Source organism: Zootoca vivipara, chromosome 4, assembly GCF_965207765.1.
Source record: "Zootoca vivipara chromosome 4, rZooViv2.hap1.1, whole genome shotgun sequence".
NCBI lineage: Eukaryota > Metazoa > Chordata > Lepidosauria > Squamata > Lacertidae > Zootoca > Zootoca vivipara.
In genome coordinates, this window is record NC_142587.1 from 66953278 (window position 1) to 66977900 (window position 24623).

Consider the following 24623-nt stretch of genomic DNA (forward strand, 5'->3'; position numbering starts at 1 on the left):
GAACAGATTAATCCACTTTCCATTACTTTCAATGGGAAAGTTCGCTTCAGTTTATGAACGCTTCAGTTTATGAACAGACTTCCGGAACCAATTGTGTTCATAAACCGAGGTACCACTGTATTCAATGTGGGGGAGTGCAAGAACAGGGCTTTCTTGGTGGTGGCATGGAAATGGTGAAATTCTCACCCAATGTATTACAGAACAGCCTCCCTTTCTAATTGGAGAAAGATGCTGAAACCTTTTAAAAAATTTATAGAAAGTAGTTTATAATTGTTACTTTAATGGTACTACCTGTTTCATTCTGATATTAATGCTAAATTTGTATACATATATTATATATGCATGCCTTATAATGTTAGCATACATATTTCATTCTAGCAAACTGTTTTATTATATCCTGCTTTTAAAATAAATCATTAATCATTTAAATAAAATAAGCACCAAAATTATTATCCTGCAGCAGCTTTGGTTGACAGCCAAAAACACCAGATATATCTTTGTATTTTAATAATGTATATATCCTACGTTATCAGGAATAAAAATCAAAGCCACTCACAAAATCAAACCAATAAAGTACAAAGCTGGAAAACCATATCAGATAATCAGACCACAACAAGCAGCAGCTTACTGAAAGGAGGTTTACAGCCAGTAGTACAGAAACAGGACCCAGCAAATCTCTGGTGTGGGCATTCTACATGGTAGCCCTTATCAAAGATCTTGCTCCAAGTAGATGCCTACCGGACTTTATTTGGCAATGGCATCTGGCACAAAGGTCCAGGTGTTGAACAGAGTGATGGCACATAAAGAAAGTGGTCCTTAAGACACCCTGTCACAATGCCATGTTGGGCTTTAAAGTTTAAAACCAGCACCTTAAGCCTAGAAACAAAGAAAACTAGCACAGATAATACAAGATTCCAACCATATGTTCTAATCACACGACCCAGGCTAGGCACTAGCATTTTGTATCACGTCTATGTTTTTATCACACATTTCCGCAGTAATCTGTAGGTTACCAGGGCACGATTGATGGGTGAGGTTCAACATAGCCAGGAAGTATCGCAGCTGAAGCTAGTAAAAGGCACTCCTATGTCCTGATGTCACCTGAGCCTCCAGGACAAATATGCTGGTCAAGGAACAGCCCAAACTATGAACCCAATTCTCAAGGGGGAGTGTAACCATGTCCAGAACAATCTGTATCACCTAAATCCAGATTTAGAAAAATCTCCCACTCAACAGTAGTTTCATCTTGTCTGGATTAAGTTTCAATTTTTTTACACCAGTGGCAGAGCTGCAGTCCCCCAGCATCACCTTCTGCAACAATCCCTCCATAAATTAGTGGAACCATGTATAGAAAAAGTCCCCTCCTACACAAATCCTATGAGGTGCCATCAACTGTCACAGAGCTCCAGGAAAATCAACAAGTTTACATTCTCATTTCTCATATCCCAGCACAAGCAGTCCACTAGGGCAACCAAGGTATGTTCCATTTCAACACTGGGCCAAAATTTTGACTGGAAGGAATCAGTATCATTCAAAAATACCTGGAGCTACTGAAGAGTCCTTAGGGTAATTTGTGTTGATAAATATATGTAAATATATTGTAAATATTTCATGTTTACTTATATAGCTGAACTTGAAGACCTCATTACATTAGTGCTTTTGTTGAAGATTTAAAAATCTTCATATCAAGAACTGTAAGTGGTAAGCCAACTCCTCAGCTTTCAATTTTGGAAAAAGCTGTGATAACTACCGGTAGTAATACTATCAAGAATGAGAAATGGGGATGCAGGTGATTGTATAAAACACACACACACACACACACACACACACACACACACAAATGATCTGTGTCTTAGTTGACCACAATCTAACATGAGTCAACAGTGTGGTGCAGCAGCAGAAAAGTCAATGCTATTCTATGCTGCACTAACAGAAGTATACTGTCCAGATCAATGGAAGTCATAGTATTGCTCTTATTTTGCCTTGGTCAGACCACATCTAGAGTACTGTGTCCAGTTCTTGGTGCCACAATTTAAGAAGGATATTGACTGTCAAGCTGAAACGTGTACAGAGAAGGGTGATCAAGAGTCCGAAAACCAAGCCTTATGAGGAACCATCAAGGGAGTTGGGTATGTTTAGCCTGGAAAGAAGAGACCGAGAGGAGATAGGATAGCCATCTTCCAATAGCTAAAGGGCTGTCACATGGAGGATGGAGCAAGCTTGTTTTATCCTGTTCCACAGGGTAGGACCCAAACCAATGGCTTCAAGTTACAAGAAAGTAGATTCCGACTAAACATCAGGAAGGACTTCCTAACAATAACAGCTGTTCCAACAGTGGAACGGACTCCCTCAGAAAGTGGAGGACTCTCCTTCCTTGGAAGTTTTTAAACAGAGGTTGGATGGTCATCTGTCACAGTTGCTTTAGTTGTGATTCCTGCATTGCTAGGGGTTGGACTGCTAACTTTGCCACATCTAGTCCCTTCCAACTCTATAAGTTAAAAAAGATCAAATCAACTGAAACCTGCTGTCTTTAATAGAATTTTCACTGAGATATCATGCAGAAATGGTGGTGTATCATAACACTGAAGGAGGTGAATATAATTGTTTACAACCATATCTAGCACCAGGAAATGTTTAGAGCCAAACATTAAACAACCGCTTTGAAAGCAGCCAGGAGGAATTTAGGGACAAAGTGTGGATCTTCTAGGAGCAAATTATCTCAAATGGGTATTAAGCACCTCACCTGCAAATAAAATATAGCTTTAAAAATTATGTATTAAACTAGCATTGAAAATATAGTAGTCAGAGGTCTACAGGATTTCTGGCTTTTTCACAATCTAAGGTAGACATGAAGTGATGTATACACATGGATGAAATGCATCACTTTTCTGGTAAATCCACAAGCATCTGTTGCACCACCCTACAATTATCTTCAGGTGTATTACCAGAGTCTGGAGGACTCAGATAAGGGCTGTGGCTGTGTAATGAGGACTGAAGCACTCAGCTGATTTGACTCTCCTTGTGGAGTCCTCCACAGGGGTTGGACTACATGACCCCCCTGCTCCCTTCCAACTCTAGATTCTACAAACAGTCCCTGAAATGAGCTGTTCCAAGATAAGCTATCCCCACATATTCGCATTTGCTTCAGCACCTGCTGCTCAACATCCAACTGGCTACTGGCCAATTCTGACAAAGCACACCAGTTGTTTTTGAAGTCAGGGGCTTCCCTAAGACGGGATGGGGGGGGGAGAACGAGACCTGGAGGGGGTGCATTTAAAAGGGCGGCGGCCAGCTACATCATGGCATCGGCCTGTCCTCCCCACAAATCACGGCTGCCCCGTCATCAGCCGAGACAGAACGGAGACAAGCGAGAGCAGCTTCTAGCCAGCGCAGCTCCCAGAATGCCGGACGTAACGGTCTCGGCGGCGGCTCCAAGTGACAAGTGGAATCCCAACAGCTCCAACTCCCAGCAACAGCGCCGACAACAAAACACAAGAAGGCGGCGGGACACACACGCTCACTCTCTCCGCCTGCACGCCGACGCCGGGCAGAGGAGCGCTCCCGGAATAGCAGATGCGCGGTGTTGGCAACGCACAAATACACACAAACTATTAAAAAGAAAAGAGCAGCGGACCTTCGAGGCTCCCGCCTACCAGAGACTAGTGGGGGAAGCGGGGGGAACCTCCCGCCACTGTAACGGAGGGCGATGTTGATCATGCTGGCGCAGCCACGGGCTCGGAAAGCGCTGCCGCTCTCTGTGTGTGTGCCTTTTAACGAGCGCCTTAGGACGCACGAGAAAACGAATATATATCTCGGCAGAGGAACATGAGCTGCAGACAAGACACACCCTCGCACACATCCCTTGCTCTTCGACGCCCCACAACTCTTTTTCTCTTGCCCGGCTTCGTCCCCCCCCTTCACAAGAAGCCCCCCTCGAGCGCCACACCCAGAAGCCGCCGTCGTCGCCCCCCCCCACACCGAACAAGCTCACCCTCCAGGCCTCCCCCCGCGAAATGTTGAAAAAGGGGTGGGGGCGGGAAGGACCCACGAGGTGGGTTCCTCCGTTTCCCCTCATGCAACGGGGGAAGAGAGAACACGCGAAGCACTAACCCCCCCCCCCCCGCGCGCCTCCGGCTTGGCCCACCTCGCCTCCACCGGACACGAAACTTCTCCCGACTAGCGGCTGAGGGAAAAGTTTCCCCGAAGTCCCGCCCGCCACTTCTCCCTCCCTCGCTCGCTCTTTCTCAACCTCCGTCCCTCCCACAGCGGCGGCCCCTTCGCGCCCCGCGCTAGGACGACGGAGAGGGTGGAGGGGGAGAGGAAACTGGTTTGGTCCGGAGAGGAGCCGCCGCCGCCCCCTTCGCGGGAAAAAAAGAGAAAAGTTTCTGCAGCGACTCACCGCAACAGACGCGGGAGAGGAGCAAGCCCAGCGAGAGCAAGCCGGGCAGGGCGGGCGCAGCCGGGCGGCGGCGGCAACAGCGCCGAGACGGAGGGGAAGAGGACGGGCAGCGGCGGCCGGGAGGAGCCGGCGGAGCGTCCGCCGCCACAATGGACCCGGCCATGCTGGGTGCTCCGTTCTCAGTAGCAGCAGCAGCAGCAGCAACCGCCGCCGCTACGGCACGGCAGCGCAGCCTCCTCCTCCGCCTCCTTCCCTTCGCAGCGCCGGGTCCGTGTGTCGCTGCGCGGGGAGGCGTCGCGCCCGCCGCCCCTCCTCCTCCTCCCACCGAAGGAACGGGACGGACCATCCAGACCGCGAGGGGAGGGGCGTTGAGAGGGAGCGTTCCCCTCTCCTTTGTGCCGGACGGAAGCTTCTCTTTCCCTGAAGGCCTTTTCCTGACCGAACGTTCCCGGTCTGAGCGACTCGACGCTTCCGACGAGGAAGCTGGGCACCTGGGAGCGGAGGGTATGTCACAATAGCTTTCTCCCCCTCCCTTTGAGAGTTAGTGGTACGTGCCGCTCCTCCCCCTCCCCTTCCCCACTTGCAAGAGAGGAGGGGGTTTTTTAGAGGGGGGAGGAGAGAGATAATCAGTGCTTCTCACTCTCTGTTTTTTATATTTTCATTTCTATTTTTTTTCCACCCACCCACCCTCCTTTCCTCTGTAGCATTTCTTTTTTTCTTTCTTTGCTTCTAACCATGACTGAGTTTCCTTTTCCTCTCCATGATTTCCCCTTCTCTACCTTCCTTTGCCTCGTCTGCCAGTTTTACTCCGGGTGGTTATTAAGTCCTTCGTGCCTGGTGAAAAATACAGGCTTGCTGGTTTTCTGGCCGCAAACCGTTGCCAGCCCCGCTCTTTCTCCTTCTACGCTAGGACCCTCCGAGAATCCTCCTCCGACCAGCTGGAAGAAGCACCAGGAGCACAGCAAGAGACAGAAAGGCGACAGGGTTGTTTTGCAAACGACCGTCCGTCAGCAAGCAAATACCCGACACTCTTCTTCATCTTCCTCCTCCTCATCATCTTCTTCCAGCCGTGGCATGGCTCCAAATAATCACCTGAGTTCAGGAGCGCTTAACGACGAAGCAGGAGACTGTTAACACCAGTAGGTTCACCTTCTGGTCCTCCCTCGTCCCCCACCCCCTTTGCCGCTTGGAAATCGTTGCTCTTAAAAAAAAAAAAAGCAACCACGAAAGGAAAAAGTAGTTTGGAATTAGAGTTTTCGGACGTGAATGGAAAAGGACATGTGACCCGGAATGAAGGAGGAAAGGTTGCAGGCTACCTGACAAAGTTAGATGAGGCAACCAGTTACTGGAAAATTAAATGCTTGTTTATCAGCAGATTTAATTGCTGGTAAAAGATACGGGCTTGACAATTGCAGCAGTTGCACCTTTCTGCATCCGTTCAAAGGGCGCGGGGAGATGGGGGTTAATGGAGGTAGTGACAGTGCAAGCTTTCCTTTACTTCCCTGTCCATCTATTGCAGCCTGTTTCTGAAAGTGACAGAAGGTAGCTCTCTCCTCCTGTAACCTGCATCCCAACTACTACTGCCCATTTCTGTGGTCATTTCTAGGATGTGGGCATTTGCCCTCTGCCAATAAGACTGCAACAAAACTCATTTTGCACAGTCCATTGAAGATGTGGGATGGGCGTAAGCTTCGTTCCTTGCTGCACTGTGGAAACAGATTAGAACTGGCACCAGTGAAAAGCAGGGTATCATGTTCCCAATCCTCTTAGCCAATCAGATCTCTTTAGCAAATAATGGGTTTGGAGATGAAGGGAAGGCAGAAGGATGTTTATGAACAGATCTTGAGTGTGTGACAGAGATACTTGCAGATATTAAGAACCTGATTTTGCAATACTCGCTACATCCAGGGAGGCTCTTTTGATTCCAATGAAATGGTTCAGCATCTCATTAGGAGCATTTGAAGAAAACTGTCAGTGAAACACAATTGTTGAGGAGATGCTCTTACTTCAACAAGGATGAAGAGAAGTTTGAGAATAGTGTATATATATATGTACTACACATTAAGAGAATCCGAATGGTACTTTGTAAAAGCATGGTTTGTAAATCACATTAGAGTAAATATGAATTAAGTTTCCAATTATGTGAACTTGCTTAGCTTTGTTATCATGAAGAGCAAATTAACAGAGAGAGTTAACAAAATCAATTTTTGAATTGTGTAATTTTTCTGTTTTCATATACAATCTTTTAAACTGCACACAAACTACCTGTTGAGACTTCAATCCCAAAAAACATTGTAGCACATTTTGGAAACACCCGCCTATGATAGACTTGCAGAGAGTGTAAGGATGCCAAATCAGTGTGTTTTCACAAATGTGATTCAATACTGGGATTTCTGCTTATTGGGTATCACTGTCTACATAGTTTGATATTCTTATTATCAAGTCTCTGTGCAACTTGGCAAACTTTCTCTTTTTTAAAGAAACAAACAGGTCACAAAACATGTTTTCTCTGTCATTTACTGCCCAAATCCAAGCACCTTTACTTAATATGTCCCATTGATTCAATTATGACTATGCACACATTAACAACCTACAATGCAGTAAAGTTGTTTCCCCCCTGCTGTGTCTCAAGTTCCATTTGCATGTTACTGTACACCCCAGATAGGAGGCAGGGATGCCTTCACCTCACATGCATTACTTGTTTGGTTTCACCACATGTGTAAGCCCCCAAATCCTATTCATGAAGCTTTCTTCTGCACATGTGCAAAGGCTGCCTCAGCTTCCCTATGAAGTGAATGTTGCGTAAGTGGGTGGTACCACTTTGCAGTGGTTCCAGTCCTACTTGGATTATCGTTCCCAGGGTGTGTCGCTTGGGGAATGCTTTTTGGACCCATAGAACCTTTAGTGTGGGGTTCCGCAAGGCTCAGTCCAATCCCCTACATTGTTTAAGGTCTATATGAAACCACTGAGTAGGGTTATCTGGAGGATTGGAATACGTTGTCAGCAATATGCTGATGACACTCATCTGTTTTTCTCCTTTACACCTCTGCAGGTGAGGCAGTGGAAGTGCTGGACCAGTGTCTTGCCTCGGTAATGGACTGGATGAAAGTCAACAAACTGAAACTCAATCCAGATAAGACTGAGGCACTGTTAGTGGGTGGTTCCCTAGACCGGATGATTGGAAGGTCACCTGCTCTTGATGGGGGTCACACTTCTTCTGAAGGAGCAGGTTCATAGCTTGGGGGTACGCCTGGATCCTTTGCTCGAGGCTCAGAGTGCTTTCCATCAGCTTCAGCTGGTGGCCCAGCTATGCCCCTATCTGGACAGGAATAGCCTAACTCAGGCTTCCTCAACCTTGGCCCTCCAGATGTTTTTTGGCCTACAAGTGCCATGATCCCTAGCTAGCAGGACCAGTGGTCAGGAATAATGGGAATTGTAGTCTCAAAACATCTGGAGGGCCAAGGTTGAGGAAGCCTGGCCTAACTACAGTGGTACCTCGGTTTACAAACACAATTGGTTCCGGAAGTCTGTACTTAACCTGAAGAGTACTTAACCTGAAGCAAACTTCCCCATTGAAAGTAATGGAAAATGGATTAATCCGTTCCAGATGGGTCCGCGGAGTACTCAACCTGAAGCGTACTTAACCCGAGGTATGAGTGTAATTGGTTCCGGAAGTCTGTACTTAACCTGAAGCGAACTTTCCCATTGAAAGTAATGGAAAGTAGATTAATCCGTTCCAGACAGGTCCACGGAGTACTTAAACTGAAAATACTCAAACCGAGGCATACTTAAACCGAGGTATGACTGTACTGTTGTCTATGTTCTGATTACCTCAAGGTTAAATTACTGTAATGCGTTATACATAGGGCTGCCTTTGAAGACAGTTTGGAAATTTCAGCAAGTGCAGTGGTACTTTGGGTTAAGAACTTAATTCGTTCTGGAGGCCCGTTTTTAACCTGAAACTGTTCTTAACCTGAGGTACCACTTTAGCTCATGGGGCCTCCCGCTGCCGCCACCATGAGATTTCTGTTCTCATCCTGAAGCAAAGTTCTTAACCTGAGGTACTATTTCTGGGTTAGCGGAGTCTGTAACCCAAGGTATCTACCACTGTACAGAATTCAGTGGCCAGGTTGCTCACCAGAGCAAGATAGTTTGAGTATATTACACCAATCCTGGTCCGACTGCACTGGTTACCAATTAGTTTCCAGCTGGTTTTGACCTATAAAGTCTTCAACGGCTCAGGACTGCAATACCTCTTTCCATATGAACCTACCCGGACCCCGAGATCACCTTCTGAGGCCCTTCATGTCCTCCTCAAGTGGTTTGGAGGGTGGCAACACGAGAACGGGCATTCTCTGCAGTGGCTCCCCGTCTGGGGAATGCTCTCCCCAGGGAGCTTCACTTGGCGCCTTCATTATACAACTTTAGGCACCGAGCAAAAACGTTCCTTTTTAACCAGGCCTTTGGTTGATCTTATTAACATCCTATGTCCTTTAAAACTGTGGGGTTTTTTGACAGGGTTATTGGTTTGTTGCTTTTATTCTGATTATGTATTTTGTGGATTTGTATTTTGATTTTGTTCTGTGAACCGCCCTGAGACCTCTGGGTATAGGGCAGTATATAAATTCAAATAATAATAATAATATGTTTTCAAATTCGATGGGAGCTGATGTAAGGGGAAATGCATCTAACAGCAGTTAAGCAGAGGCTTGACAGCCATATGTCAAGAATGCTTTGATGGTGTTTCCTGCTTGGCAGGGGGTTGGACTGGATGGCCCTTGTGGTCTCTTCCAACTCTATGATTCTATGATTCTATTCTATGATTCCTCAAGAAACTACAGGATAGATATGGATTGTGGCGAATATTGTGTGTCCACTGCTTCAAATACTAGAGGTAGCATAAACGGTAATGTGTGCACAGCCTATATTTCTTAGTAAATGTACTTTGGATTGTATCCTTAATACCTGGTATTAAACAAATATGTAGATAATGGATTTATTGTGACTATCAGCCATGGGCTTTAAATGGAGCCTGCAAGGCAGAAGTAGCAAATAGTCAATATCAGATGCTGGGGACAAGCAGTGACAGAGGGATGCTGGTTTCTTTCTTTCTTTTTAAAACCTGCTTTTGAGCTTCTCAGAAACATCTAGCTAGGAACAAGGTGTCAGACTAGGTAGACCTAAATGTGACTGATGAAGGAGTGGTCTTGTCTTAGCCAGATTCTGCTACTTCTGACAATTCTGTCAAAATCCTGACTTGAAATGGAGCTAAGAACATAAAGGAGCCGTAGGTAGGCGAAGAAAAAGCACCTCCTAACAGGAGCAGCTTTAGGCCAAACTGCATTATTCCTTCCTGCCTGTTTGGAACATGCTGTGCTTGAAGGGCAAAAGGTAAAGAGCTTGAAGAAGAGTCTGCAGTGTGAAGTGCTGGGGAGTTTTCGGTGATTTCAGGTTGTATAACATAAGTTACAGACCATGGGGTAGCTGTAAATTGGAATACGCCACAGCTATTAGTTGGCTTTTTCTCCCACCCTGTAGCTCCTGGTACAACTGAAAGTATACATCCCATTGACACACAGGTATGGATTTTGAATCCAGTTCAAATCTAAAAATGTTTCAGAGCTATTTGTAAGCCCCCTTTCAAAGCTAAAAGCTCTCCCAAGGCAGCTTACAGAAAAAACACACACATTAAATTAAGGTTTTATTAATCAAGGTCTAGGTTTTTTCAGCTGCCAAAGATGGTTTGTTCCTTTTCTCTTAAATAACCTATTATTGGAAGAGCCAGTCTACATACTCAGAACAATAAAATGATACAGGTGTGTTGATGCTATACCCATTCCAATTGCAGGTGTAGATGCTATTTCTTTAGCATATGACTAAACCTTGTAAAATTGCCAAGCTGTGTGCTTTTCTCCTTAGTGTACTAGTTTTTCTGAATGTGGCATGGGGGTGTGGGGGGTGTCTGTGGGGTTTGGGTTTTTTTGTTTGTTTTTTACATGGAAGGACTTTTAAGTGCATAATTCTGCACCTGTGCTGGAAGCCATACAATCTGAATGGGGCCTGTGCCATGTGACTTAAGGAAGCCTTCAAGTTCTACAAATGTAGCTGCCATATGACCGGTGGCAACCACATCGGTCTTTCGGGGAATCGCTGCTCCTATGTGCCATCTCAAAGTCAGAAACCTCTCCCCTTCCCAGAGCTCTCTCGCATTGGAGAGAATGTGGAGATGGGAGTGTTCTGTCCCTTTATCACTGGGTGTGAGAGACAAATCCTGCCTTTCTTCTAACTCTTTGGTATCCACAGGGGACTGGGGAGTGGAGGATAACAAGGAGGCTTCAGTCTCACTTCCTGTCTGCTTTGGAAGACACACAGAAGCATCAACAGAGATTCTCACTGTTTCCAAGGATCACTGGACTACAGGATGAAGTAAGAGACTGACCCTTCCGGTCTCTTTTCTGCACGTAGCAGAGAACTTGGAACAGGTCCCAACATAAAGTGAAAGATCTCTCCCACCTCAGGACAGGTGAGTTCAGTGGCTATAAATTTGTGGAATCATAGTCTTATTATCCAAGCCATTTAGACAGTCATTTTCTTTCCTTTGGGGAAATGGCTATTTTGAACAAACTGTAATTACTGAATTGGTAATGGTATTGCAACTTATTTTGTTTACTGTATTTTAAATTATTTTCTGATCTACTCTTCGAGCACAGTTTCGTATGGTGGAATGCTGGTGGAGGAACAGGCAGATAGACAGTCCAGTTGGCCATAACTTACAGCCAAACAACCCACTCTTGATCCACCATTCTACCTCTTTCCTCTCTTGCCCCAGTAGGGTATCAGCATTTCCAAAGTGAGCTGTCACCTGTTGGCTTGTATTATAGCACTCTTCCACCAGCAACCCCATTGGTGCAGGGCACCCCGCTTCTCAGGCCCCTTTGATGTTGTGATTATTTCATAAACTTTTGTTTTGGGTTCAGCTAGGACTTTGCCCTTGCAAATGCTTTGGTGATAACCCTCGTCATTATGTTTTTCATTACGATACTTGGAGTTTGTTCATTTCCATTTGAGCAAGTCAACATTCCATCTTCTGGGATCAACACAGCAGTAGTTGTTGTGTAATAGTGTGTATAATTTTAATTCTGTATATCACGTCCACCCCCCAAGCATCTGGTGTTTATTTTCTTTCACTGTGAATTCAAGTTAGAGCATCAGCCTTAACTGATTTTCTCACTCTGATGGCTTTGGAGCGATGGTTAAATATTGCTTCAAAATGGCTTTGGTACTCGCTTCAGTTTTGTAATATAAGTGACTTATTAAAAAGAAACAAAGAACTTATAAGTTCCTTTTGCCTCTGGCAAACTCTCTCTATATAGAGAGAGAGAAAGAGAGAGAAGACTGTGAGAGAACTATAACAGACTGCAGCACAATAATTCATACTTTGTACATGAAAAAGGTCATATAGCAGAAGAAGAAGAAATAAGAAAGAGAGGAATACTCCATATTGAGAAAGCAGAAACAAAATTAACACAGATAAGTATAATACAGTGCTAGATACTACATGCATATCTTTTACCATTTTGTTGTTGTTTAGTCGTTTAGTCGTGTCCGACTCTTCATGACCCCATGGACCATAGCACGCCAGGCACTCCTGTCTTCCACTGCCTCCCGCAGTTTGGTAAACTCATGTTCATAGCTTCGAGAACACTGTCCAGCCATCTCGTCCTCTGTCATCCTCTTCTCCTAGTGCCCTCAATCTTTCCCAACATCAGCGTCTTTTCCAGGGAGTCTTCTCTTCTCATGTGGTGGCCAAAGTATTGGAGCCTCAGCTTCACGATCTGTCCTTCCAGTGAGCACTCAGGGCTGATTTCCTTCAGAATGGATAGGTTTGATCTTCTTGCAGTTCATGGGACTCTCAAGAGTCTCCTCCAGCACCATAATTCAAAAGCATCAATTCTTCGGCGATCAGTCTTCTTTATGGTCCAGCTCTCACTTCCATACATATACTGTAATCTTATACAAGTACAAATGGGGTGCTTGAAGCAGTGGCTTGGGTGCCATAGGGTGCCACCTATGAATAGATGCTCCTGTTGGCCATGTCAAACTGTTTTAAGTCTGTTGTTTAAAGGGGGCATGTTAAATGGTGGTGTGAAAGGCAATGTAAGGACAGAAGAAGAAGAAGAAGAAGAAGAAGAAGAAGAAGAAGAAGAAGAAGAAGAAGAAGAAGAAGAAGAAGAAGAAGAAGAAGACGACTCTTTAAGAGGTTTCTTTTGTAGAACCCAAAGAGGGCTCTTTTCCACAGAACTTGTGTATGGAGGACCTTAGTTTAGTGGATTTTTCATGCAAACAATCTCAAAGTTAATCCCTGTCATCTTCATGTGGGGCTGGGAATGGTTCCTATCTGAAACCCCGAAGAGTGTGAAACCAGTCAGTGTGAAGACCAGGGTTTCCCAAACTTGGATCTCCAGCTACTTGGAACTACAATTCCCATGATCCCTGGGTTGTAGTCCAAAAACAGCTGGAGGCCCAAGTTTGGGGAACCCTGGTGTAGACAGTACCTAGCTTGAGTGACCAATTGTCTGACTTGGTATAAAGCAGGTTTCTGTGTTCTCTGTCTTCCTGTAGATGCATCTGATCTCAGCAACTGTTGCTGAGATTACAAGTCCTGGTCGAAGGCCTGTGTCTCATGCGAGTAGGTTCTATCTCTTTCCCTCTTCTATACATTTCAGGTGATGGGTTGTTTTGCCTGCAGGTTTTTCCTTCCCTGGCCAACCAATGGGGAGTGAGGAATAAATTCTGGATCCCAATCAGGAATTGCAGATGGAGCAGTACTACTGAATTTGTTCAGTGTGATTATCCTCTGGCTTGAGCATCCTCGTGACTGTGCAGGTAATAATTCCACGTGAACTAGAAACACAAACGCACAGCTTCGCAGGACTGCAGCAATCTCCACAGCCATTTCTTCCAAATATGTGTGAAGTATGTGCAAGGCTTTATAAATGATGTACAGCATGCTTATACCTTACACCGTGACTGTTTTATACATGAAAAGGCTACAGGCATTAATTACAGTTAATGATATGCACCTATTTATACAAAAGTATTAAATATGTAGATGTATTTTCCTGTTCGTGCGTGCGCATATCTATTAAGAGTTAAGAGCAAGGCTATAAAGGCAAGACAGCAAGACATTGTTTTGGAGTGTAATATTATGACATTATTATTTTTCTGTTTGGAATTTGGAAAATGCCATAACTCTAACCTAGCAATGGCTCTTAAAGTGTCTATAACCCAGCTTGGGTTCTTACACTATATTTCTCAACAAGAGTTAAGCATCAGTGCTACTGCTGTGTTAGAAGAACCTGGAACATTTATTAGCTAGTTACGAGAAGGACTGTACAGTGATTAACATATCACACAAACTGTGTGTGCAGATTTCCACTACTCTGGAGTATACAGCTTAAGGTTTTCACCCATTGTGTTAATCGTGCTAACAATTCAGTTCAGATGTCACACTATTCTACGGGCTCATCAGCTGCCCTCCCCCCCCCTTCAGCACACAGAGATTCCCTTTTCTTTTTCCTGGCTTGTTGTAATCATAATTTGCAATAGTAATAGCTCAGATCTGTGGACCTATGGTTTTAAAAAGTCATGTTTGTTGCCATTTCCGAAAAACTGACTCATAAAATACATGCCACTAGGGATGATGCGGACCCCTCTGACTTTGCTTCTTCTTGGGGACCGTTTGTGATTTATAAGACAAAACAATCTCATGGTTGGCACATTCTCACTAAATATGAGTTTATTTGGCAACATTCATGACTATTTTGTGCAAATACGAACCTTGTATTCCACTATAGAATATATTATATGCCATTCATTCTTTTCAAAGCTTTCTATGATTATTATGATTATGTGCATGTGGAATGTTGGGAATTAGTTCCCAAGCCACAGATTTACCTGATCTTAGAAAGAACAAGATGATTTGCTAGGCTATTGATAAGTAAATCAAATTTAAATCTTCCCTTTTTTCCTTGCCCAGTGAATATCTATTGTTTGATGCTGTCTGGAGCAGCCCTGCAAAAGGCAAGACCTGTGGACCAACTGCAACTTCCACCAGGACCATTTGTGGCCTCCTAAATTCATAATCTGTAGTCCTTTCCCACCACTTTGTGGGAATCTCAGTTCTTCAAAGTCTGCATGGGAGAACACCACCTTCTCTATTGTTCTTCCTCACCACCGAAGTGAGTGGTGGACTTAGTACCATTTTTCCCCAGCCTGTTGCTGCCCCCCCCCAGTCCATGCATAGCTGACCATGACTGATGTCCCTTCACATTGCTGGTAGACCGAAAGCCTTGTGTGTGGTTGCCACTGAACTCAGCATCAGCATAGATAGGAGAGGAAGTGGAAGAGAGAAACCAGTAGAGTAAAAAAAAGGTGGAAAGAGGGAGGTGGGGTTTGGTGATACACAGAATAATGATTTGGGATATGGGGAGAATAAAGAGGGCAAGTGGGAGATAGGGCTGCAGAAAGGACTGTGGGTGGGAAAGAAATGTGCTGGACAGACTTCTGCATGCTGATGGGTATCCTACGTGCATTGATTTCCCACTGCACTGAACTTTTACATGATGCACCAGCTGAATTCCACTAGATCAGACTATTGGTTCATCTAGTCCAGTATTGCTCCCTTAGATTGGCTGAAGCTCTTAAGGTTTCAGCAAGAGATCTTTTGAAGCTCTGCTGCCCAAACTTGTATTGGCAGACCCCTTCAAATGACAAAGGATTCATTCCAGAGACATTGGTTTGAAGGGTCTACACTGAATATTCTACACCATGGATGGACACACACAGCAAATATCTGTGAAAGGCTTGGATAACAGGAGATTATTTGTAGGCAGGGCTTTTTGTTCTGACAGAACGCGTTGAAATGCAGTTCTGGCACATCTCAGGTGGGTGCCATTGTGGGCCAGCTTCCTTATGGTGATAGTGCTACTTGTTTACAAAAGTCACAGCCTCCGAGCGATTGGCGAGAGTATAAGAGCGACACGTGCACAGCAGTGGAGCGGAAGGGGCACTCCAGCTGCCTTGTGATGCAGAAATGCATCGAGATTTGCCCCTTAGAGGGCGCCTGTGCAGCGCAGGCCAGGCAAATGCTGGGGGTGCAGGCCAGAAGGTGAAGGTGGCGCTTGCTGGCTGCTGCCATTGTGTGCAACGTGGGGAATCTGCATGGGAAGCTTTGCCCAGTGAGTCTCCCGCAAAGAAACGAGGGTATGAAACAGCAGCTCGGAAGAGCACATGAACACCTCGCTGCCCACTAATGAGCGAAGGCAATGAGAGGGGGAAACAATCTGAATCTTTCTATAAGTTGGTGTCATGTGAATTTGGTTTCAATATGGTGTCAGCGTATGGGTTAGCGACTGGAGCGGTGAGTTCCAGCCCTTTGTTTCTTAGAGAAAAGAGCACTGTTTGTACACTTGCGCCTGTATGTCGGTAAGTTAGGGAGTTTCTCAAGGAAAGGTGGCTTGATACGCAATGTAGTGCACACTAGTGCGACACTCTCACACAAAGGAAGTGATGCTTGCAAAAATAAAAAGTTGGCAACCACTGATCCACAACACTTCATTGTAACTCATTAAAGTGGTATGGCAAGCAATGAGTCCTGTTTCCATCTAAAATGTTACCATATTCTCAAGGCTCAAATATGATTCAAATGTCACCATAGTCTCAATACTCAGAACTGATATATATAACCCTGAAAAGCCCTCAAATGGAACCCACGATCATACTACCATAACTGGTGCTCACAGAAAAGCTAAGATGTGAACAAGCAAAGACATTAAAAGAGGAAAAGGAATGTTAATGGCAGTCGAAATGCTGGAGGTTTGGGATTAGAGAGGCACTGAATGCCTATATTTTAGATTTTATCCTATTTCAAGCACTCGTTATAAAGAAAGCAGTACAATAAAAAGGTGGGAACTTCGAAGAAACAATATAGTGATTATCATCATTTTCAATGGCTTTCACATGGGCATAACTGTATTAGCTGCTCCTTTTAGCAAATTTTAAGAAAAATTACCAAAGTTTAAAAATGCAAGAGTGGGAGCATCCAGCATTAGAAATGGAAGATGAAAACTTTCTATATATCAAGAATGGGGAATCTGAGGCCCTCTAGAGCAGGGGTAGCCAATGTAGTGCCATTCATATGTTGTTGGGCTAATGCTCATTCTTAGAAACTACTTGGGTATTTCCCTTTAAAAGCAAAGCGGTATATAATTTTTAATAACAATAATAATACATTATGGGAGTTGTAGTTGGCAACATTTAGAGGGTACCATGTTGACCTGTGCTCTAGCCAATGGTCATGGATGGTGGGAGTTGTAGTCCAACAACAACTGGTGGACCACACCTGTTGGAAACCAGGTTGGGGGAAGTTGTTATAAACCCACCTCTGAAGGCTACATCCCTCATCATTCTAACGGTTGTTGAGGATATTTGGGCTATGAGCAGCCTGTAATTTTATGCTGTTGTTGCATGACTCTGTTGCATCTCATGCCTTGCCCTTTAGGTGTGCACACAAAAGGCAGAATAGAAAGCATATTGATATCCTCTGTCATCCACACTCCACAAGGAATAAATTGCAGGCATGGGTATCTGCAGGATTTTTTCTTGCTTTGGGGGACGAGATAGTAAAACACAAAACACAGAAAGGGAGAATCAAGCTAGTTTTGAAGAAGAAGAAGAAGAAGAAGAAGAAGAAGAAGAAGAAGAAGAAGAAGAAGAAGAAGAAGAAGAAGAGGAGGAGGTGGTGGTGGTCTGTACATTTTGCTTCATAACTCAGGCTCTACAAATGCTAGAAACTTTCTCTTTAAAAAACGAAAGCTGGGAAGCTGGTGGTAATGAATTATTGGGGAGGGGGACTGCACCTCTTGCCCTTTGAGTGGATTGCTATGATTGAAGGAAAATTAGTTTATTGTTAACTGTAAGAGAAAGGAGAATTCTGAATCGTAATCACAACTTTTTCACATGTAGGATCTATTTTTGCCCCATCCTGCTAAATGGGACCAAGTTTTTAATTATTTGTATATCTATTTTAGTTCCCCCCCCAATCCTCTCATTTTTCTCAATTTCCCTTCTCTTCCTTCACTGATTTGCGTATGCGCGCACACAAACGCACACACGTGTACACGTCCTCTCACGCTTACTCTTAAAACACCATTTTAAAAATAAAAGGAAATCTTGGCAGTGCTTCTGGTGTAATTCTATTTTGATTATGACGTGGTGCACTGCAGTTTAGGTTCTTCACTTGCTGGTGAAAGACTAATGAGCTGCCCCCCCTTTTTTGTCGAGTTGCCATGACATACACAAGAATGCTTGACACATTAACATCACAATATTCTTCATTCCCAACCCAGAAAGTATTGTTTGACATCGGGCATCCAGTTACATTTCATTGCCACACAAGATTCCACTCCCAGGTTAGAATTTTTCAGATGCAGTGCTCATTTGCAATGTTTGGGGGGGGCAGTTTCAACAGAAGATAGACAACACTGCATTTTCCAAGTAAATAAATTTCATTATTTACAGACGCAATGAGGAAATTAGAAATTATTATTAAATAAAAACAGATAGGGTGAATTTTTGAGTGACACAAGTTTAAACATTCCAGGGCCTGCTTCTCCGTGATGGAATCTCTTGAGCTTTGGAAGGGCGATGAATCAGAGATGGGAGAAAGCAGTGAATGTTGAACAATTATTCTTTCAAGAAGTTGAGAGGAGCTCAAGACTGAAAAAATTCAGCATGAATGCATAAGCCCTTGTCAACTGCAGATTATGAGCAGCTACAGGTTCAGGAGCCAAACCACTGCCTGGAGATTAGTCCTAACAAATCTAGCAACTTGATCCAGCAAAAAAAATAAATGTCCAGGTGAAAGATATGTTAGAGTGTGCCCCCTGGAGAAAAGCATTAGTGGCCGCAGACAAAAATCACCAGCCTCTACTGCTCACCCCACTGTCTGACACCCCACAAGCCAGCTCACCATCATTACAGCTCACAGACAGGACCCAAGACCCTTGGCAAATGTTCTGCCAGAGGAGCGAATCAAATTACCACCCATTCATTTATTTTTAGGAGCTAAGGTAACGTGCACCTGCTTGCGTGGGAAATAGAGAGAAATGACTTGACTGTAGCCTGTGAATGAGGCTGTAGTCTGAGTTTGCAGCTGGCTCTTCACTAAAGACTGGCTTCCTTCCTTCCCACATCCTCAGTGTAAATATTTGTAATAAAGCAGATACTATGAAAGCACCGGGAGTTACTGGTAGTGTTTCCTCATTGCCCATGTAAAAGCGGCTGCTCTCGGAATTCCCTACCACTCAGAATGGGGGAGTGTCAAATATGATCCCTGGCAGTTTCTGTGCTCATTCAGAGAGGGATCAGATATCCCAGGCATCGTTCTGTAAGGAGTGTCAGTCACTGTTTAGGAATTTCCTGATTTATATGTGACGTCTGGAGAGCGACAGCTTTTTGCATTGCATTTAATAGGAACAATGATACTTGCAGGTTTGCTTCGGGCTATTTGGGAGAATTATTGTAACTGATACTGAGAGGAAGGCTATTTAAATTGTTTTGAGTTTCCAGATGCACGTTATTTCCAAGGCTAGGTGTTAGAGGTTGTTGAAGTTTTGCTTTTACATGCTCAGTTTTTCTCGTTTGAGAGGTATTGCACTATCTATCACAGTAGCCATTTATATATCTATCGTTCATCAAAATTACATCAGGTCTATTGCAATCTGTTGTTTAATCTGTTAAAAGGTGAAAACGTGATTCTCAAGAACTGGAGTAAAACTGTAAATTGTAGTAATCGGTGGTCCTGACCTGATTTGTTGGCACTGCATTCCCAATTGGTAGTGAATACTTGTTGCACTCTGATTGGTGTCCGGCAAGATATTCCGAATTGAATAAGAGAAGCCGTGTCAGCTTTTACAAAGTCAATAGTTTGTCATTTCTTCACATTTTCTAAAATTTCTGTTCTTTCTTACATATTTTTGATAGCTATTACATCACCTCCCCTTCATGGATCAATGCCTTGTCGTGGCGAAGGGGCTTGAATAACTCAGAGAAGCTATGAGCTATGCCATGCAGGGCCACCCAAGATGGACAGGTCATAGTGGAGAGTTTTGACTAAACGTGATCCACCTGGAGAAGGAACTGGCAAGCCACTCCAGTATCCCTGCCAAGAAAACTCCATGGACAAAGACAACAGGCATATAAAAGTTATGACGCTGGAAGATGAGCCCCTCAGGTCGGAAGGCGTCCAACATGCTACTGAGGAAGAGCGGAGGACAAGTACAAGTAGATTCAGAGCTGATGAAGCGGCTGGGCCAAAGCCGAAAGGACGCTCAGTTGCGGATATGCCTGGAAGCGAAAGGAAAGTCCGATGCTGTAAAGAAAAATATTGCATAGGAACCTGGAATGTAAGAACCATGAATGGAGGTAAGCTGGATGTGGTCAAAAATGAGATGACAAGAATAAATATCGACATCCTGGGCATCAGTGAACTAAAATGGAAGGGAATGGGCGAATTCAGTTCGGGTGACTATCATATCTACTACTGTGGGCAAGAATCCTGTAGTAGAAATGGAGTGGCCCTCATAGTCAACAAAAGAGTGGCAAAAGCTGTAATGGGATGCAATCTCAAAAATGACAGAATGATCTCGATACGAATCCAAGGCAGACCTTTTAACATCACAGTAATCCAAGTTTATGCACCAACTACCGGAGCTGAAGAAAGTGAAATTGACCAATTCTATGAAGACCTACAACACCTTCTAGAAATGACACCAAAGAAGGATGTTCTTCTCATTACAGGGGATTGGAATGCTAAAGTAGGGAATCAAGAGATAAAAGGAACAACTGGCAAGTTTGGCCTTGGAGTTCAAAATGAAGCAGGGCAAAGGCTAATAGAGTTCTGTCAAGAGAACAAGCTGGTCATCACAAACACTCTCTTCCAACAACACAAGAGACGACTCTACACATGGATATCACCAAATGGGCAGCATCGAAATCAGATTGATTATATTCTCTGCAGCCAAAGATGGAGAAGCTCTATACAATCAGCAAAAACAAGACCTGGAGCTGACTGTAACTCAGATCATCAGCTTCTTATAGCAAAATTCCAGCTTAAACTGAAGAAAGTAGGAAAAACCACTGGGCCAGTAAGATACAATCTAAATCAAATCCCTTATGAATACACAGTGGAAGTGAGGAACAGGTTTAAGGATTTAGATTTGGTGGACAGAGTGCCTGAAGAACTATGGATGGAGGCTCGTAACATTATACAGGAGGCAGCAACGAAAACCATCCCAAGGAAAAGGAAATGCAAGAAAGCAAAATGGCTGTCCAACGAGGCCTTACAAATAGCGGAGGAGAGGAGGCAAGCAAAATGCAAGGGAGATAGGGAAAGATACAGGAAACTGAATGCAGATTTCCAAAAAACAGCAAGGAGAGACAAGAGGGTCTTCTTAAATGAGCAATGCAAAGAAATAGAGGAAAACAATAGAATGGGGAAAACCAGAGATCTGTTCAAGAAAATTGGAGATATGAAAGGAACATTTCGTACAAAGATTACCATAATCAAGGACAAAAGTGGTAAGGAACTAACAGAAGCAGAAGACATCAAGAAGAGGTGGCAAGAATACACAGAGGAATTATACCAGAAAGACATGGAGGTTTCGTACACCCCAGGTAGTGTGGTTGCTGACCGTGAGCCAGACATCTTGGAGAGTGAAGTCAAATGGGCCTTAGAAAGCACTGCTAATAACAAGGCCAGTGGAAGTGATGATATTCCAGTTGAACTATTAAAAATTTTAAAAGATGATGCTGTTAAGGTGCTACACCCAATATGCCAGCAAGTTTGGAAAACTCAGCAATGGCCAGAGGATTGGAGAAGATCAGTCTACATCCCAATTCCAAAGAAGGGCAGTGCCAAAGAATGCTCCAACTACCGCACAATTGCGCTCATTTCACACGCTAGCAAGGTTATGCTTAAAATTCTACAAGGCAGGCTTAGGCAGTATGTGGACCGAGAACTCCCAGAAGTGCAAGCTGGATTTCGAAAGGGCAGAGGAACCAGAGACCAAATAGCAAACATGCGCTGGATTATGGAGAAAGCTAGAGAGTTCCAGAAAAACGTCTACTTCTGCTTCATTGACTATGCAAAAGCCTTTGACTGTGTCGACCACAGCAAACTATGGCAAGTTCTTAAAGAAATGGGAGTGCCTGATCACCTCATCTGTCTCCTGAGAAATCTCTATGTGGGACAAGAAGCTACAGTTAGAACTGGATATGGAACAACTGAGTGGTTCAAAATTGGGAAAGGAGTACGACAAGGTTGTATATTGTCTCCCTGCTTATTTAACTTATATGCAGAATTCATCATGCGAAAGGCTGGACTAGATGAATCCCAAGCCGGAATTAAGATTGCCGGAAGAAATATCAACAACCTCAGATATGCAGATGACACAACCTTGATGGCAGAAAGCGAGGAGGAATTAAAGAACCTTTTAATGAGGGTGAAAGAGGAGAGCGCAAAATATGGTCTGAAGCTCAACATCAAAAAAACCAAGATCATGGCCACTGGTCCCATCACCTCCTGGCAAATAGAAGGGGAAGAAATGGAGGCAGTGAGAGATTTTACCTTCTTGGGCTCCTTGATCACTGCAGATGGTGACAGCAGTCATGAAATTAAAAGACGCCTGCTTCTTGGGAGGAAAGCAATGACAAACCTAGACAGCATCTTAAAAAGCAGAGACATCACCTTGCCGACAAAGGTCCGTATAGTTAAAGCTATGGTTTTCCCAGTAGTGATGTATGGAAGTGAGAGCTGGACCATAAAGAAGGCTGATCGCCGAAGAATTGATGCTTTTGAATTATGGTGCTGGAGGAGACTCTTGAGAGTCCCATGGACTGCAAGAAGATCAAACCTATCCATTCTTAAGGAAATCAGCCCTGAGTGCTCCCTGGAAGGACAGATCGTGAAGCTGAGGCTCCAATACTTTGGCCACCTCATGAGAAGAGAAGAATCCTTGGAAAAGACCCTGATGTTGGGAAAGATTGAGGGCACTAGGAGAAGGGGACGTCAGAGGACAAGGTGGTTGGACAGTGTTCTCGAAGCTACGAACATGAGTTTGACCAGGCTGCGGGAGGCGGTGCAGGACAGGAGTGCCTGGCGTGCTATGGTCCATGGGGTCACGAAGAGTCGGACACGACTAAACGACTAAACAACAACAATTACATCACCTTCATATCATGTTGAATCTTATCGGTAAAACCTTTTGTTTCTATTCTAAGTGTAAACTGATTTTAGCTAGTACTGAGCTGAAAACTCTCTGTGGACCTATAACACCTCTGAAGGTTTGCCTCACACCTTGAAAAGGAGAATGGGACTGAAGCAATTAATACTTGATGTAGGAACACAGCTCTGGAAAACAGATTAGCGTACAGCAGAAAAACTTCTTACCAGGCAGGTCAGAATTGTTTTCATTCCTGTAGACATTGCTTCTTAGACTGGAGCTTGTGCTCTCCTGGGGATTTTCTTATTTATTTATTTTTAGTTAAGCTAGCTTATTTCGATTATTTTTTAAGCTGAATTTGAACAAACCACCGCATACATCTCAAGAAACCCACTGCACATGCTTTCGGTGGGAGGGAGAAATAATTCCCTGCCACAATTGCCCCACTTTGCTCCCTCTTCTTCCATATTGTGTTACAACTGCATTGTGTTTAGGCTGTAGCATATAAATTGCAAATTATGTTTCTGGCTTATTGAGATTCTCTGTTCTCTTGGGCAGGGGTGTAGGAAGAGGGGTGCGGTTCGCCCCGGATGCCATCTCTGAGGGGGTGACAAAAAGGAACACCACGGAGGACTTGCACTGCTGCCCCCTGGGCCGCAGCCGCGCACAGAGTATCGCACCGCCGCTGCAGCTGCATGCGGAAGATTGTGCTCCTGCCCCCCCCCTGCATACCATGGCCGCCGTTCCGGGCGCCCATGCAGCCAGCTCCGCCACTGCTCTTGGGCCTTGAGGATTTTGAAGCAAGAGAAAGGTGCCTGGTATGAATTTCCACTTGTGCAATTAATGAGCTCCCACAACTTTATCCTGCATTAATCCTTGTTCTGCATTGATGACTTCTGAGCTCCTAGGAGCCTGTAAACCAAGTTTTCTGCTAGTTTTGCTCTACCCTCCAAGTTTAAAAGGATAATGCTGTCTCGACAATCCCATCTAGTTTACAAACATAAGCTGTTTCCTCTGTTGCACTAAGGGCCGAACTCCATATTCAGACAGCCACACATGGAGTATCCCATCCTCTCCCCATGGAAGTGTGGGCAGGGGATCTTGTGCTGTAACGTTACATCAGGTGTTACCATAGCTACCTGTTGTGGCCAGAGGTGGGGGCTTTCCCCCGTCTTCTTTATTAAACCCACATCTCAACTCCATCACAGCATGCAAAGCTTTAACAGACTTTAGATTTAGTGATCATTTTGTCTTAGGCAAGCAAACAAGCTTCCCAGATCTGTACCTTGGAAAACTCCAGTTTCACTTAAGCGTAAAACCAATCTGCTTTTAAAATCAAATATTTCTGGCACCTGCACGGCCAGTTCCACTCTTCCACAGGCAGAACACAGAAGGCTAGACTCCAGTTCTTGAAGCAAAGAGAGCTGCTGCAGCTCTCGGAAAGTCTACTCTGGCAATTGTAGAGAAAGGCAAAGAATCACTATTATGTGCATGACGCGAGCCCTTCCCTGCTGAGACTGATTACAGAGTAAGTATAACTCCTCTTACCAGTTACCTATAGGCATTTCCCCGAATGTTTTAAGCTTCTATTAAAGGGCCACAAATGACTTGGTGAGCAATCTTTAAAACACAGAAATATCAAATAAGGCAAATATAATAGTAATTGGCCTTTTTGAGAAACAGCTGCTTCACAGAGATTAGCTCAGTGTGGTCTCCTTTTCTCGTTAGATATTGATATTATATTACAGCAGTGAAAAGGCCATTTATAAACTGGAAGTGTATTATTTCTTTGAAAATACAGAGAATGGCAGGACTCTTCACCAAATGCGCTGAGAGGGGAAGAAAGATCACGCCTCTTCACAGCTACTGATTCCACCTATATGTATGAGCATTTGATAATCTCTGGAACAACCTATGAACATAGTAAGGCACATTCACAC

General features: G+C 44.2%; 1 protein-coding gene and 1 long non-coding RNA gene across 6 annotated transcripts in view; one reads left to right on the forward strand and one right to left on the reverse strand.

The window, feature by feature from the left end:
- The window catches only part of NECTIN3 (nectin cell adhesion molecule 3), a 42845-nt gene extending 37969 nt beyond the window's left edge, over positions 1-4876 (reverse strand). The window contains exon 1 of one of the 2 annotated variants that reach the window (XM_035115064.3): positions 4400-4871. In XM_035115064.3, the coding sequence (XP_034970955.2) occupies positions 4400-4745 (346 nt within the window). In that variant the 5' untranslated portion in view covers positions 4746-4871. Of the gene's footprint in view, positions 1-4399 lie in introns of both variants that reach the window. The other variant, XM_035115063.3, reaches the window with a different exon arrangement.
- LOC148685979 (uncharacterized) lies at positions 4764-24211 on the forward strand. 4 transcript variants are annotated; one of them, XR_015949646.1, is made up of 7 exons: positions 4764-4903; positions 5310-5538; positions 7452-7489; positions 10703-10922; positions 13149-13285; positions 14439-14640; positions 23242-24211. It is a non-coding gene; the product is annotated as an uncharacterized LOC148685979 (long non-coding RNA). The 4 variants fall into 4 exon arrangements; XR_015949645.1 differs by lacking the exon at positions 23242-24211 and having other exon boundaries at positions 7452-7643; positions 14439-16383; XR_015949647.1 differs by lacking the exon at positions 23242-24211 and having other exon boundaries at positions 13126-13285; positions 14439-16383.
- Positions 24212-24623: the final 412 nt, after the last annotated feature.